This window comes from Adiantum capillus-veneris, chromosome 23 (genome assembly GCF_014529385.1).
Source record: "Adiantum capillus-veneris isolate H3 chromosome 23, ASM1452938v2, whole genome shotgun sequence".
NCBI lineage: Eukaryota > Viridiplantae > Streptophyta > Polypodiopsida > Polypodiales > Pteridaceae > Adiantum > Adiantum capillus-veneris.
In genome coordinates, this window is record NC_140953.1 from 96,341,514 (window position 1) to 96,355,587 (window position 14,074).

The 14,074-nt window shown below is 44.1% G+C and overlaps 2 protein-coding genes across 4 annotated transcripts in view; one reads left to right on the forward strand and one right to left on the reverse strand.

Annotated features, from left to right (window-relative positions):
- Window positions 1–10,805, reverse strand: part of LOC147428209 (uncharacterized) — a 177,301-nt gene extending 166,496 nt beyond the window's left edge. Inside the window, exons 1-2 of the mRNA XM_086496475.1 lie at window positions 9,754–10,805; window positions 9,410–9,450 (exon numbers count right to left, since the gene is read on the reverse strand). Of these exons, the coding sequence (XP_086352601.1) occupies window positions 9,410–9,450; window positions 9,754–10,805 (1,093 nt within the window). The remainder of the gene's footprint in view (window positions 1–9,409; window positions 9,451–9,753) is intronic.
- Window positions 1–14,074, forward strand: part of CPSF160 (cleavage and polyadenylation specificity factor 160) — a 67,167-nt gene that overhangs the window by 33,481 nt on the left and 19,612 nt on the right. For all 3 annotated transcript variants that reach the window (XM_086496472.1, XM_086496473.1, XM_086496474.1), the window contains one exon: window positions 3,691–3,785. In XM_086496472.1, coding sequence (XP_086352598.1) covers window positions 3,691–3,785 — 95 coding nt within the window. The remainder of the gene's footprint in view (window positions 1–3,690; window positions 3,786–14,074) is intronic.

Genomic DNA, 14,074 nt, shown 5'->3' on the forward strand with positions numbered 1-14,074 from the left:
GCGTTGCCCCCATCTCCCCCACCACCACCTTCACCAGTCTACAATGGTTTGAGCCCATATGGATACCCTTGTTATCCGTACCCAGGATACACGCCTAACCAACCCAAAGATTTCAAGGATGTGGCGGCACAACAATCAAAATTTTCACTTTTTTTGGGGTGAAAGATCGGAAGAAAGCATTGCAGTCCTACACTTTGATACATCTATGGTTTGGGGAACTATACAGAAGAATCCAAGATTTCTCGAGCAACGGGATTTCTTAAAGATAATGCTATGCAATGGTGGAGTTCAATCGCGACACAACTGCATGCTCGAAGGACCTGGCAAGCTTTCAAGACAGTTTTTGCACGTAGTTACATGACTTCTATATTTTAAGTCCGGATTTTGGCAGAGGGGGGGCAACTTGAAAATGCTTGCCACAGAGACCATGGAGGACTATAGCCAAAGGTTTCTCAATGTCTACCTTCCGGTGTCCTTCTTTAAATTCAATCCCTTGGAGGACCAATGCGAGCGCTACACCATTGGACTACCATCACCATTGCAGGAATTTTGTCTCTCCAAGCCAGTCTCAACCATGCAAGAGCTTATGGACCATGCCGCGGTCGGCTACAAACTGATGAAGTGAAAGCTAGAGTTTAGCATAGAAGAACCTCCGGCCACTAACCACAACAATCGTCAAGAAAGTACAAATTCTCCAGAGTCTCGTGAAAGTCAACCGCAAAGGCCTTGTTTGATGTCTCAACAACGAGACACCTTTCTACAAGAAGGACGATGTTTTGGATGTTTTGAAACAGGACATAACTATTTTGGTTGTCCCCAAGGCACTGACAGACCAGCGGAGCCGACGCCCGTGTCTGTGGCATACGCCTTGAAAGTACAAATGAATTGTGTCGAGCATATGTCACAGTCAATGGTTTGAAAGCCCTAATTTTCTTTGACCTAGAAGCTTCAGAGAACTTCATCCATCCGGAATTCTTGAAGCAGATGGACTTTGATTATGATGCAGAGGGTGGAGAAATTGAAGCTGAGCTAGCCACAAGGCAAACTTTGAAAGTGGTACCACTCATTGGTGCTGTTCTAGTGACTATCCAAGATTATCATGGAAAAGTCGATTTCCACATTATCAAGTTGGGCAATTGCGACGTTCTCTTGGGCATGCCTTGTAATGACGAGAATGATGCGACTCTCCAGGTTCGGAACCGAACCATCACCGTGATGTAGAAGGGCAAGCCAATCGTCCTCCATGTTCGGTTGTCCGAACAAAACCCTGAATGAACTCTCTAGTTTTATAGTTAGATATTTTTGAACTTTGTTTGAGAGAGTATTGTTTGAAACTTTGTTTGAATTATGTTTGAAATGGATGGTATTTGTTTTAAACCTGTCTTGGTGCCGATTTGAATTGTTTGACTTTGGTTTTAATACTGGTTTGAGAATGCTTGTTCATACTCATGGCTCGGATCCTTGTGGTTATTTGAGGGGGGGAGTATTGAATGATTGAAAAGTGTTGTTTTTACTCATGGCCCGGACCTGGATGGTTATTTATGGGGGGATTATTAAGAAGTATGAGCAGTCATTACTCTCAGCACCTCCAAGCGACGGAGGCTACGGTCTGGGGGACGTTTGGTTGTAAAATTTTTCTATATCTCATGGCCGAGACCTTTTTAGGTTATTTGCAGGAGGAGTGATGAGGGAGTCATTCAATAGCTCATGGCCCGGGCCTAGATGGTTATTTGCGGGGGGAGTGTTCATCGGCGACTTTATATTTATATGTCGTGTAACATGCATATGTGAGCATTTGCGTTGCATTGTGATGTGCCAACCATTGAACATTCCTAATTGGATGAGATTGCTTAGGTATGTAATTTTAGTGTATCAAGACACCCGTGGAAGATCAGTGCGGTATGGGGGTGATGGCTAATTTTACTACGCCGGAATATAAAGAGTTCTGATTTGGACGAAAAGAGAAGCCAACTCCTTAACAAAAAAAAAGAGAAAATTGATTGTCCCTTGGATTGTCCCTCGGAATGACCCTCCGAATTTTTTGAGCTAACTTGAGTTGTTTTGCAGATATACTGTAATCGCGGGCAATTACTCTCTTTCAAGAAGGGGGGATGTCACAAACTGCTGACGTGTCAAGTCACTGAAGAACGGAGCCACTATGCAGATCACTGGCCGAGGGGCCTAAACACTAAGAAGAACAAGCAACAGTAGAAGAATAAGTCCTACCAACTTATGGGACCCCGTTCGATGGGGCCCAAGTGACACAAAGGAATTAAAATAAAGCTGGACCCTCACACACACACAAAAGACATCGTAGAAACTGATGACGTGGCAGCTATACGGACAACCTAGAAATTGCGTTGACATGTTGACGTGGCAGCCTATACGGATTTCCGCTACTGACGTGGCAATTATATGGATCGCGGTAATTTACGCTAGCAGCTTTTAGGTACCGCTTTTGGACCAGATGCTTTTGAGTTTGAAGGCTTTTCATGTAAATTGCTTTTGGGCCTAGGGCCTTTAAATATGAGGCCATGGGCTCATCCTCGGGCATGCTTCTGGACAAAGGTGCAGAGCGTGGAGTACCAGCTTGTATTGTGTTGATGCAATATAAAGAAATACCGATAGGGGCGCCAAGGTTTGGAGCCAATACTCTCTGGGGTGGAATTCCGCCACTCCATGTAGTGTGTCGTCTCTCTCTTTCAGTTCAGTCTGTTCTTTTCTATTGGCACGTGGTGCCCCGTCTTGTGACAGGTACCCTTTTTTATTTTTACTTTTATGTTCCCCAGACATTGTACTAGCGTCGCACATGGATGTAACATTTTGGTCTCATAGGTATTTTTGCCTTTTGAAGACGTCAAGATAAACTCTCTCTCTCTCTCTCTCTCTCTCCCCCCCCTTTATGGATAGGTACACTACCTTTATTAATTAAAAAGGTTTTGGGGAGGCTGTGCTAGTGTGTGTGTGTGTGTGTGTGTGTACAGACCGGCTGGGCGACAGTATTGGTGGCATATAACCCTGAGTAGCCTGTTGTTTTAAGTTGCAGAGCTCTCTGGTTTATTACAGAGAGCAACCCAGCAGAAAGGGCAAAGAGTGTTCAGAGTTTCGCCCTGGATTTACCTGCTGACTGTTTGTTTGTAGTTGAACAAAACTGCTTTTAGTGTTATGTTTCGTGATCTTGCAATTTATCTCATTGTTGTTCATGGCTATGTAGTATTCTGAAGTGATATGCAAATTGGTATCATGAAAGGTTGAAGCGACTTGTCTTGTTCTAGTGTTCACTCTTTAGTGCTAACCTATGAGGTAGGTTCATTGTATGCAGTGTGTGATGGATACATAATTGATATGTTTGTGAACATGTAGAATTTATCTATAATTGAAGTTCAAGATCAATGGTACATACTGATTTGTACCTTAAATTTTATAATTACAGAATTATGTACCTTACGTACTGAATCTGCACCGTACATTACGTACCTTTATACCTTTGTACCGAATTCTGGGATGGCTGTAATTTATGAAAAATGTTGACAAAATCACTGTATAGGAGCAAGCACTTGAAGGTTTCTAGGTTTTTTTTTTCTTTTTTGGCCGTGTGGGGGGCAGTGGCTGTATCTCCTTTTTTCAATGCTTGAGAGATTCAAATTGTGGATGTATGGGGAGAACTTCAATGGCTATTTCTGAATGTAGGTACTGGAGACAGGAGATACTCTTGGCGAAGTTACTGAGACGGTAGATTACTACACAGAAGGATCGACGATTGTGGCAGGAAATCTCTTCAATAGGTGTTTTTTACACTTCCTTGTGGTATATATGAATGATCTTAATGAGATAAAGTATAAGAATTAAAACATTTTGTGCCTAAAATCTTTTAGCTATCTGAATGTATCATTGGTTGCTTAATTGGAAGTGCAATAGTTAGCTTGCAGCAACCTCTTTTTCTGTGCATGTGTGAAACTCCATAAGGGTATTTCATTTTTTGAAGATTTTTGATGAAGTCTAGAAGGCATGGAAGGCCATCTAGTAGTTCAGAGGAGGAGAGCTGGTCCTCTTTTGACATTGGACAGATGAACAAGAAAACCAAGGAGTTCAAGGAAGGGAGTCAGACCGTCAGGTTTGAGACATTTTCGCTACGAGGACACCCATCGAGCCCTTGAGTTTCTACAAGAGTTTGACGTCGCCTTCTTTGCAAGACAGTTCACATAACACTCTAGGGTACGAAAGACGGCATCTTACTTGAAAGGACTGTACAGACATGGTAGTCTACTTTGTTGTTACGCAGAGAACCACCTGCGACGTGATTAAAATTTCAAGACAACTTTCACGTCAACTTGGATATCAGACGAATATGCACGAGATGTCATCACGGCTTGACATCACTTGAAAATGATTGAGAAAGATACATCGGGGATGACTATTGCGAGAAGTTTTGGGATACTTAATTGCTAGTGTCTTCATTTTGGAAGATTACTTCGAAAGACCAGATTGAGCGGTTTTGCTGTGGTTTGATATAAGGGATTCGAGACTGTTGTCTAAATTAAAAGTCTAATTCTATTCAAAGACTTATGCAACATGCTAAGGAACGATTTGGAACGCATGCCAGCTCATTGACTTATCCTACGGAGAAAATAATATCCACCTCAACAGGGCAAGAGTCTGCCAACGAAAAGAATGAATCAGGGGAATCGGAGAATCAGATGGTAGCACATCCGAAGGTTCTGACGAACCAAGGGAACCACATACAGGTTCATCAGAGGATTCCGGAGAAAGGGGATCAGATGATAGTGCGTCTCAAATGATGCACGCTGTGGTATGGTGGAACCTCCAAGTGACGTGGACTGTGGTCTGGGGATCATTGAGTTGTATCAGGCCCCTGAATCTTATGGCACGGAACCTCGATTCTCAGAGTGAGTATTTGTAGGGGAGTGTGGCCTTTGAATTTTTTCTCATGGCCTTGAACCTTTAACTCTCAAGGGGAGTATTCATCGGCAAGTTTATTTCTGTATGTCCTGTACTTGCATCTATAATCATTGTGGTGCATCATGATGTGCCAACCATATCTACTCCATATTGGGCGAGATTGCTTGGGTATGTGAAACGAACATGCAGGGGATCTCTCGGCTACACGGATTGCGTGTCCAACTGCGCGACCATAGCCACCATCTGGTAGCACCCCCTTGTTGGGCCAACGTCCACGAATGTAGGCGTGCACTTATAAGACCGGGCGTCCCATACCACCTGGCCTCACCTCCTTGAGGTGACCTCGCGCATTCCTAGCCTCGTGGGCTAACCACTTCGTCAATGGGGGTCGATGTTTGCAGATGAGGCCTTGGCCTCCTTTTATAAAAGTGACCAGCCACACTAGCCAAGTTCACACTACATCCGCTTGGACACTGGACACCCATCCAACGGTGTCATAGACTAGATCCCCTCTCCTAAGATTGGGATATAACATACTTCCCCCCTTAAGTGTAGTGGAGATAATATGTAGTGCTCTCTACAATGAGTAGTCCTTAGTGCAAGTGCGTGAAATCTCACTCCAACAAAATGAAAACATTGAAGACAATGAATAACAGAGCAAACACAACGACTCAACAGTAGAACCTGAACAACATGGGAGTTGACTAACTCAAAGGAACCAGTACAGACTCTGGCATGGCAGCACACTTAGCTCCAACCCAGAACTCATGGGTACAATGGGGGTGTCGAGGCTCAAATGTGCAAGGATGGTGCAGACATGCTGTGCCTGAACACAAGGCGCTAGATTCAAGACTATCGACCATACACAGTCGATGATGATGATAGACCCTCCCGACTACACATATGTATCCCCTAAAGAGTCACCAACGGCTAGCAGATATTCCAATCCAGCTAAGCCTATCTCCAAACTGAGGTGGTGGTGATCTGGCCACGGTGTCCACTAGACCACCATTCGTAACACTTGCCACGTGGCATTGCCCAGGAGAGAGTCCGTCCAGTGTGAACTCTTGACCAACTGTAACTAACTGATGTCCTATGCCAATGACATTGGAGCTTTGCTACATTAAGAACCATTGATGTACTCATCAATGAAGAGGAGATACTGAGCTTTCAAAGCTCTAACTGATTCCCAAGTAGCAAACTTTTCAGACTGACCCTTCCATTTAATTAAATACATATCATAAGGAGACCTACGCAAATGACGAGTATGGTGATCTAAAATAGCCTCTGGTTCTTGAGGAATATGTTCAGTTCGAATATCATCCCATACATTTTCCTCGATAGGCACAATAGTGTCAGCTTCACCTAATTTTTCTTCAAGGCGGTTAACACGAAACATTGGATGTACACTAACACCCGAAGGAAGAGCCAATTTATAGGCAACTGGGCCAATTTTCTTTGTGATCAAGAATGGACCACAAAATCTAGTTGAAAGCTTATAATGCTTTTCGGTTTGCGTGGTCTTGGAATCTTGGGGTATCTTCAGATAGACCCATTGTCCCGCATCCAGACTCCTCGGAGATCTCCTTTGACTAGCATAAGTAGTAACTCAATCACGAGTTGCCCTTATACTATCCTTGGCCAATTCGAGTATTTCTTGCATATTGTACAAGAAATCTCGAGCTTGCGATCTTTGACTTTCTCTAAGCCAATAGCAATAGGGGATTTAGGCTCAAACCCATACAATGGGCTAAATTCAGTAGCAGACTGCTTGCTACTATTGTAGGCAAACTCTAATTGTGGAAGGTACCTTTCCCAATCAGATTGCTTGTGAGAGAGGACGTCATATTCAATTTCGTTTGAAGGTGAGCAAACACATCTTGTCAAAATCGCCCAGTGAACTTGCTATCCTGATCATTGACGATATCCTTCGGGAAACCATATAGCTTATAAAGCTAATCGACGAATAAAACTTCCAAACTCATGACTTTTGACTTTGTTGGTATAAACTTCGCCATTTTTGTGAGTCTTATCAACCACAACCCAAATGGCATCGCTGCCACGACTACTATTTAGCAAAGTTTAAACCAACAATAAAGTCCATAGAAATACTATGCCACTTGGCATTAGGGAATTCTAATCGCATATATGCGCAAGATGTTTGGATAACATCAAGATGTCATCGAGAAATACAACAATGAAATTGTCGAGAAACGGTCTCAACAGATCATTCATCATCTGTTGAAATGTAGCAGGAACATTGATCAAACCATAATGTAAGACCAAAAAAATTCATAGTGACCATAGCGTATATGGAAACCCATATCAGGAACATTTTCCAGTTTGATTCATATCTGATAATAGCTTGATCGTGGGTCTATCTTCGTAAAGTAAAATGCTCCAATGAGTCGATCTATTAGATCATCCGGAAGGGAATACTTATTCTTGACAGTGAGTTTATTCAATCCTTTGCAATCCACGCAAAAGCGCATAGTGCTATCCTTCTATTGAGAAAGTAACACATGCGCTCCCCACGGTCAACTTGGTCAAACGAACTGCTGTCGAAATAATCCTTCAACTGTCACTGAATCTTGTTCTCCCCGATTTTACTAAACCTATATGGTTGCTTGGAAAAAGGCTGACTACCTTGAGCGTCAAGTTAGGAACCATCTGATTCCATATGTAAGTATCTTCGCCACGAGCCATCTTCACCCGATACTCATGGTCACTGTCCTGAGTCAACAGGTGTAGTTTTCGTAGCAATGTTGCATCCACAAAATTATGTGAGCTTCCATTATCAAGGAGTATAGTCACATGATGACCATTGATCTTTCCGAGAAAATGGAGAAGGTCGTGCTTATCAAACACTTTGGTGCTAAATGTACAATTAGTGCATGAACTATGCACTAAATGATGGATTTCAACTTGAATAATATCAGAGTTACTTGAGATCTTATGAATATGAATTGAAGGGCGTCCTTGCAGTTTCTGGTGTTCTCCTTGGGGTCAATCTTCAATTTGGTGGCTTGTCTGGCCACAAAGAAAACAAGCCCCCTTCTTCACTGCATCGGCTTTCTTCTTCTCTTGGGTACCACGCGAGACGGTTCCGGGAGAAGGTCTCAACAATGACTTGGACTTTTGCTGCAATCGGGGCCGCTTCCTCGAAGTGTCCTTGGTTGATTGGTGATCAAAACTTCTTTGCTTCTCATAATTCATTCCATTTATCAATGGAATGTTTTGGCCTTTGCCACAACATCCTCGATAATCTTCATGTAGACCCAACAGATACATATGCACAACATGTGTAGAGTCCACTTTAAAGAAGGTGGGTGCCTCTTTGAAAGCCGTTGTGTACTTGTCAAAAGGCAGAGTTTTGATTGAAAGACTCTGTAGCTTAGCATAGGCTTTCAGAGGATCTATTTTTGTGAAATCCATTTTGAATTTAGCACAAAAATCAGCTCACATCGTAGGCTTCTGTGTCATGTCACACCACCAAGTAAGCATCTTGCTGGTCAAATAAAGAGGAATCGTCTAAATCTTGCGTTCATCATACTCTTCATGGAGATCAAAGAATGCAGTCCATTGATGACGCCAGCTATGTACAGCTAATTCCGTATGTTCCTTCTCTTCCCCTAAAATAATAGTAGTTTTGTACGGAATGGTGGTTATGGGGTCACCTTGTGGATGTCCAAAAGTTGCAATTTGCATTTGTAATTGTTGAAGATGGGTGTCGTTCTCAGAAACTCGCACGATCGTCGATTGAGCTGTAGTTTTGAGAGCGACAACACGAGCATTAAACCCTTGGATGGCTCCCTCAAGAGAGCACGTATGAATGTTCGTCTGAACATTTGTATTTTCAAGAGTAGATATGTGCTAATTGAGGCTCTAGAAAGTACTCATAATCCATTTATATCGAGCATGCGTGAATGGAATCTTAGTATTACCTGGCGTGTCTTCACATTATGCATATGAGCTAAAGGAATCCATGATGAACCAAGCCTTTTTTTGCACTTTTCCTTCGCGGAGGCTCTTCACGTTGGCGTGAGCGCTCGGGGGTGTGTAGGTGAGGTCGAGAGCGGGAGCATATGGGAGAGAGGAGGTATGGAAGAGGCAAGAAAACGATGAGAGTCAATTCTTTTGTAAACTTGGCTCTTCGTAAGTAGTTCTCTCTCTGTAAGTAGTAAAAAAAATTAAAAATAAACTGTAGGTTTCATACTCACTTAAAAGAAGTGCCTTGGCCATATTAAAAAATGGGCAATTTAAAAGAGTCAACACAAAGAAAAGAAATCGTACGCGTAGGAAGTTTGCAAAGGCAAGTAGATTTGCTAGCGACATGTAGAGAGAGAAAATTGCAAGCGACATGTAGAGAGAGAATATTGCAAGCGATGTGGAGAGAGAGAGAGAGAGAGAGAGAGAGAGAGAGAGAGAGAGAGAGAGAGAGAGAGAGAGAGAGAGAGAGAGAGAGAGAGAGAGATGATATGATATGATATATTAACGTCTTCAAAAGGCCAAAATGACCTATGAGACCAGCTGATACAAAGTGGTGCAACTAGTACAATGTCTGAATACAAAAGTACAAAGGTACTGAATGCAAAGAATAAAAGTGAGAAGTGAGTAGTGACAGTGAAAATGAAGCGTAGAGTAAGTTCTCAATGACACTCCGGATGTCGTGCTAGGATGTCCCTGATCCTCTGCTGAAGTCTCTGTCGATGGAGTGTGCTCCTGTGTCTCGGTCGTGGTCGCCTCGATGTCCCAAGCTCAATCACCCTGTCAATGAGGGTGCCTCTGGTATGCACGCGAGCACAACTTTGCGCTGGTGGTTGCTCTCCTGGCTTTCCCGATCCAAAGAAATCTGTGATCGGTCTCTGTGATTGTCGTGTCCCATGTTTCCTCAACAGACTATCCCTATGCTGCTGTAGCTCAAGTAGATATAAGCCAAGGCATCTCTGATCCTCATACTTCATGACTCTATCTAGGGGTCCAAAGCCCTCCCTGAATAAGCAATGGAAGCGCCCTCGTATCTCATAATACACAGTGCAGTGGCATATGTAATATAACTCTGTCTTTGGCTCTGTATCGCATAATTTACATATCGTGCTCTCCGGTGGTATCCCTCTGAATCTGCCCGTCTCAATCTCCAAATGGTGCGAGGATGTGCGGATCTGACCTATAGCGCATCGCAAACTATGAGACAGATGAGTGTCCATGTAGCTCGGGCGAATCACAAACCCATCTCCCGAGAGTTGGAGAAGATGCTCCTTGTAGAAAGCCATCTTCGTGCCCAACTCCTGCACTGGCTCTACCCATGTCCTCCTGGTGTCCAACTGTATAAGATCCTGACGAATAAGTCTAGTGATCTCCGTCCGTGTGACTGGTAGTGAAGGTGCATCCAGGGAATACTGAAAAGGAGGCAGTCTATCTAGGCTGAAACCATGCCGCTGAAACCAAGAGGTCATCTGCGCATACCAACATGATGTGTCTCCCTGCGTCGCTAACTGTCTAGAAGACTCCAGAGCCAATCTAGCGTATCTGCCTCCACGTGTATCCCATAGGCTGTGCAAAAAGGACACGGATCTGGTAATAGCCTCAATCTGTATAGGAGGGGCTGCTAGCTCCGCTCGAATAATCGCATGTGGTACGGAGGACTTGGCTCTAATCATCCGAGAGATCATAGATACCAAGGGCCTCTCCATGTTCCTCCACCTGTCATGATCCACAGATGGTCCCCACACCTGTACCCCATAAAGCATAGCTGAAGTAACCAAAGTATCAAAAAGCCATAGCTTTGTTCGTGGTTTGTGAAACTGAACCTGCGAACACATCCTCTCTAGCCCTCCCAGTGCTGCATATGCTCTAGACAGTCTAGTCTCTGTTGCTCTCCTCATAGCAAACCTCGGTCCCGAGAATACCACCCCAAGATATGTATATGCATCTGTGTATTCCACAGTGTCCTGACCATATACAAGTGTAGGTGCCGATCTCCTGACCCACTGCGGAGTAGTGTTAAACACCATAACCTTGGTCGTACCAAGGTTCACAGACAATCTACTATCCTCCGCAAAGCTGTGTAATGCATCCAACTGTCTCTGCATGCCCTCTGGTGACTCTGATATCAACACAATATCATCAGCATATAGTAACAAAGGGATCCATGTCCCTGCTAGCTGAGCACCTCTGTCGCCTTCTCTGTCAATGTAGTCAGAAACCTCATCTACATACATACCAAATAGTGTAGGGGACAGAGGACACCCATGCTTCACACCAATAGTGGAATTCACAATGTCAGAAATCCCCTTAGGAGTGCGTACGTGGCCAATCACTGAGCCGTATAAAGCCATGGTCCCCCAAATGATCTCTGTGGGCACTCTCAACTCTTGTAACCTGTGCATCAATCTGGCTCTCGGTACTGTGTCGAATGCTTTGCAGAAATCCACAAAGCAACAATACATCCGTCTCCCATGTGCCCTACCCTCCTCAATAATGGCTCCAAGTGTAAGAATATGGTCCAAGGTGGAGAAACCCCTCCTAAATCCAGCCTGTCCTACTGCTCGTATGCCCTCATTTTCTGCCCATTTACTCAGTTATTGCTCCAGGATGGACGGGTACAACCGTGCTAATGTGTGCGCTACCATAATAGTACGGTAATTCCCTGGTACCTTGGGATCCCCTGTTTTAAAGAGAGGTACAATAGTAGATAAACTCCAAGACCTGGGCAGTCCCTCACACATGACCCGGTTAAACAACCGCGCAAGAACCTCTGACAATAAATCTCTAGTATGTATCAAGTGCTCTGCCACCAAACCATCATGATCATATGCTCTCCTAGTCTTCATCCTGTCAATGGCCTTCTTCACCATCTCAGTGGTAAAGAAGGTACTGGTGTCTGGGCATGGCTCTGGGGGGTTTGGTAGAGGCGGTTGCCCCGGTATTGTATATAATGATGCTGCATACTGACCCCAAATTTTGGGAGAAGTAATCACTGGAGGGGGGGAGTGCTCATGGAAGAAACGCCAGGCCTCCCCTGAATCTCGACTCAAAAAGAGCTGATACAAATCACGTTCCAACTGGGCTAAAAGGCCCGCTTCTTCCGTCGTACTAGACGCCGAAGAGCAATCCGAGACTGTTTATATGTGATCACCCCAAGTACAAGCTCGCGCTGAATCTGAGCTCTCATCTCTCTGCACTCATCATCATACCAACTATTTTGAGGTATGCTCCCAGAACGTCTTCTTTGATCTGGTCGAGTATGTGGGTATGCCTCTGTTGCTGCCCCATGCAAGATCTCAGTCAATAGAGTAGTAATCTCCTCCACAGTATAAACTGGCTCGGCTGCCCACATCCGTCTGTAAATCTCCTCTATATACACCGAGTCGGTCTCTGGTGTAAAAGCATATCGTGTGTGTGCAATCCTTTGTGGTGTCTGAGAAGCACTGTACTGGAAGGAGATTGAAAAAGTCAAAAGAGCATGGTCCACTGCTATTCCAACAGGTCTAGATCCCACACTAAGATCCTGAATACTAGAAATGAAGCTCGGTGAAGTCATGACATAATCCACTGTACTAGCCCCATGTCTGTGCGGAAAGCATGTAAATCCCCCAGAAGAAGGAAAAATCTCTATTCCATTAAGTATGGCCAAACCATGCATAGCCGTCATCTCCATGAGATATCTCCCATACTCTGTATGCTCCCTATCTGTTGAGTGTCTGTCAAGCCCCATCTCCGAAATATCCACTTCTCTGAGTATCTCCTCTAAGGTATCATAGAATACCGTTTGGGAGTTGGCCGTCTTGGCATTAAAGTCTCCCAGGAGAATGATATCTCCATCTCTAGAAAACTCCCATATGTCATCATCAAGTAAAGAGAAAGGAGATTGTCCTCTGGGTGAGGCATAGACTGAAATACTAGGGGGAAAGTAACATATAGCAATATATAAGAATCTGCCCGTCTCAGCTCTTAGTCTCACCCACATGTATCTCGCCTGGTCATCTCTCCGAACTATCTGTAATAGCGGCTGCAATTCCTCCTTGAATAAGGCAGCTACACCTCCTGAACCCTGGCTCCCGTGCTGGGATCTAGCATCTGGTCTACAAGCTTTTTCCCATAAATAACGAGTCACACGTGCCATCAACTGTCCAGACATCAAATGCGTTTCTGAGTGAAAAACAATGTCTCTATCTCTGAAGCTATCCTCAAAAGCACTCACATCCAATCTATAAGATCCATTACAATTCCATGCCGCCATCCGGAGTGTGGTCCCATAGGTCTCGCACCGTCATGCTGTGCGCTGTTCCAAAACCACTACTTTCCCTCCTCTATAAAATGCAATTTTTCCTTTCTCCCTTGCTGCCTTAATCTCTGGCATCAACTCTTGCATATGTGTTATTTGCGCCAAAGTAAGGTCATCCCCCATAATATCCCTGTGTTCTTAAGTGCTGGTCTCTTCTTTAGGAATTCCTTCCTTGATTCCATAGTTGGGAATCGCAAAATAAGTGCTTTCTCTTTGACATTTCCCTTTCCATCAATTCCCTTCTTTCCTACTCTCCAAGCACCTGTATGCGTAGGTTCCGGGATGCCCATGCGTTGCAAGAGTTCCTTCACTTCATCCTCTACATTTCTAGTGTCTTTGATACCTGTAATACGCACATGCATGGCTCTATTCTTCCTCTTCTGTTCCTCTTCAATGGTCATATTGATGATGGTAGAAGTCTGCACGGCTTTTGGCATTTGGGCCTTACCTTTCTTTGCACCCGCAATCCATTTTTCTGCTTCGTCAACCTTCTCTTGTGTTTTAAAAAGGCGCTCCGCCCATGAAGAGGCCGCTTTCGAATTTTGCTCTTCCCCTTTGCGCAAAGTTTCCACTTGCTCCTTAATTTCCTCAAGCTCCTTCAACATCGAATGCTGATTTTCCCTCTCCATTTTGGGCATAATCTTGCAAGCTGCAAGCTCCCCTTTAAGCTCTTCAATCACTGCATCCTTTTCCTTTATGCACTTTTCCACATTTGTTTTCCAGGGATCAAAGCTTGCAATTGCCTCATCTAATTTTTTCTGCATAATACATTCCATAACATTCACTTCTGTCCGCACTAAATTCTGCATCTCCCCTTTCAAGGATGCGTACATCTCATCATGTTTACCAAGCATCGCTTCATCCAAT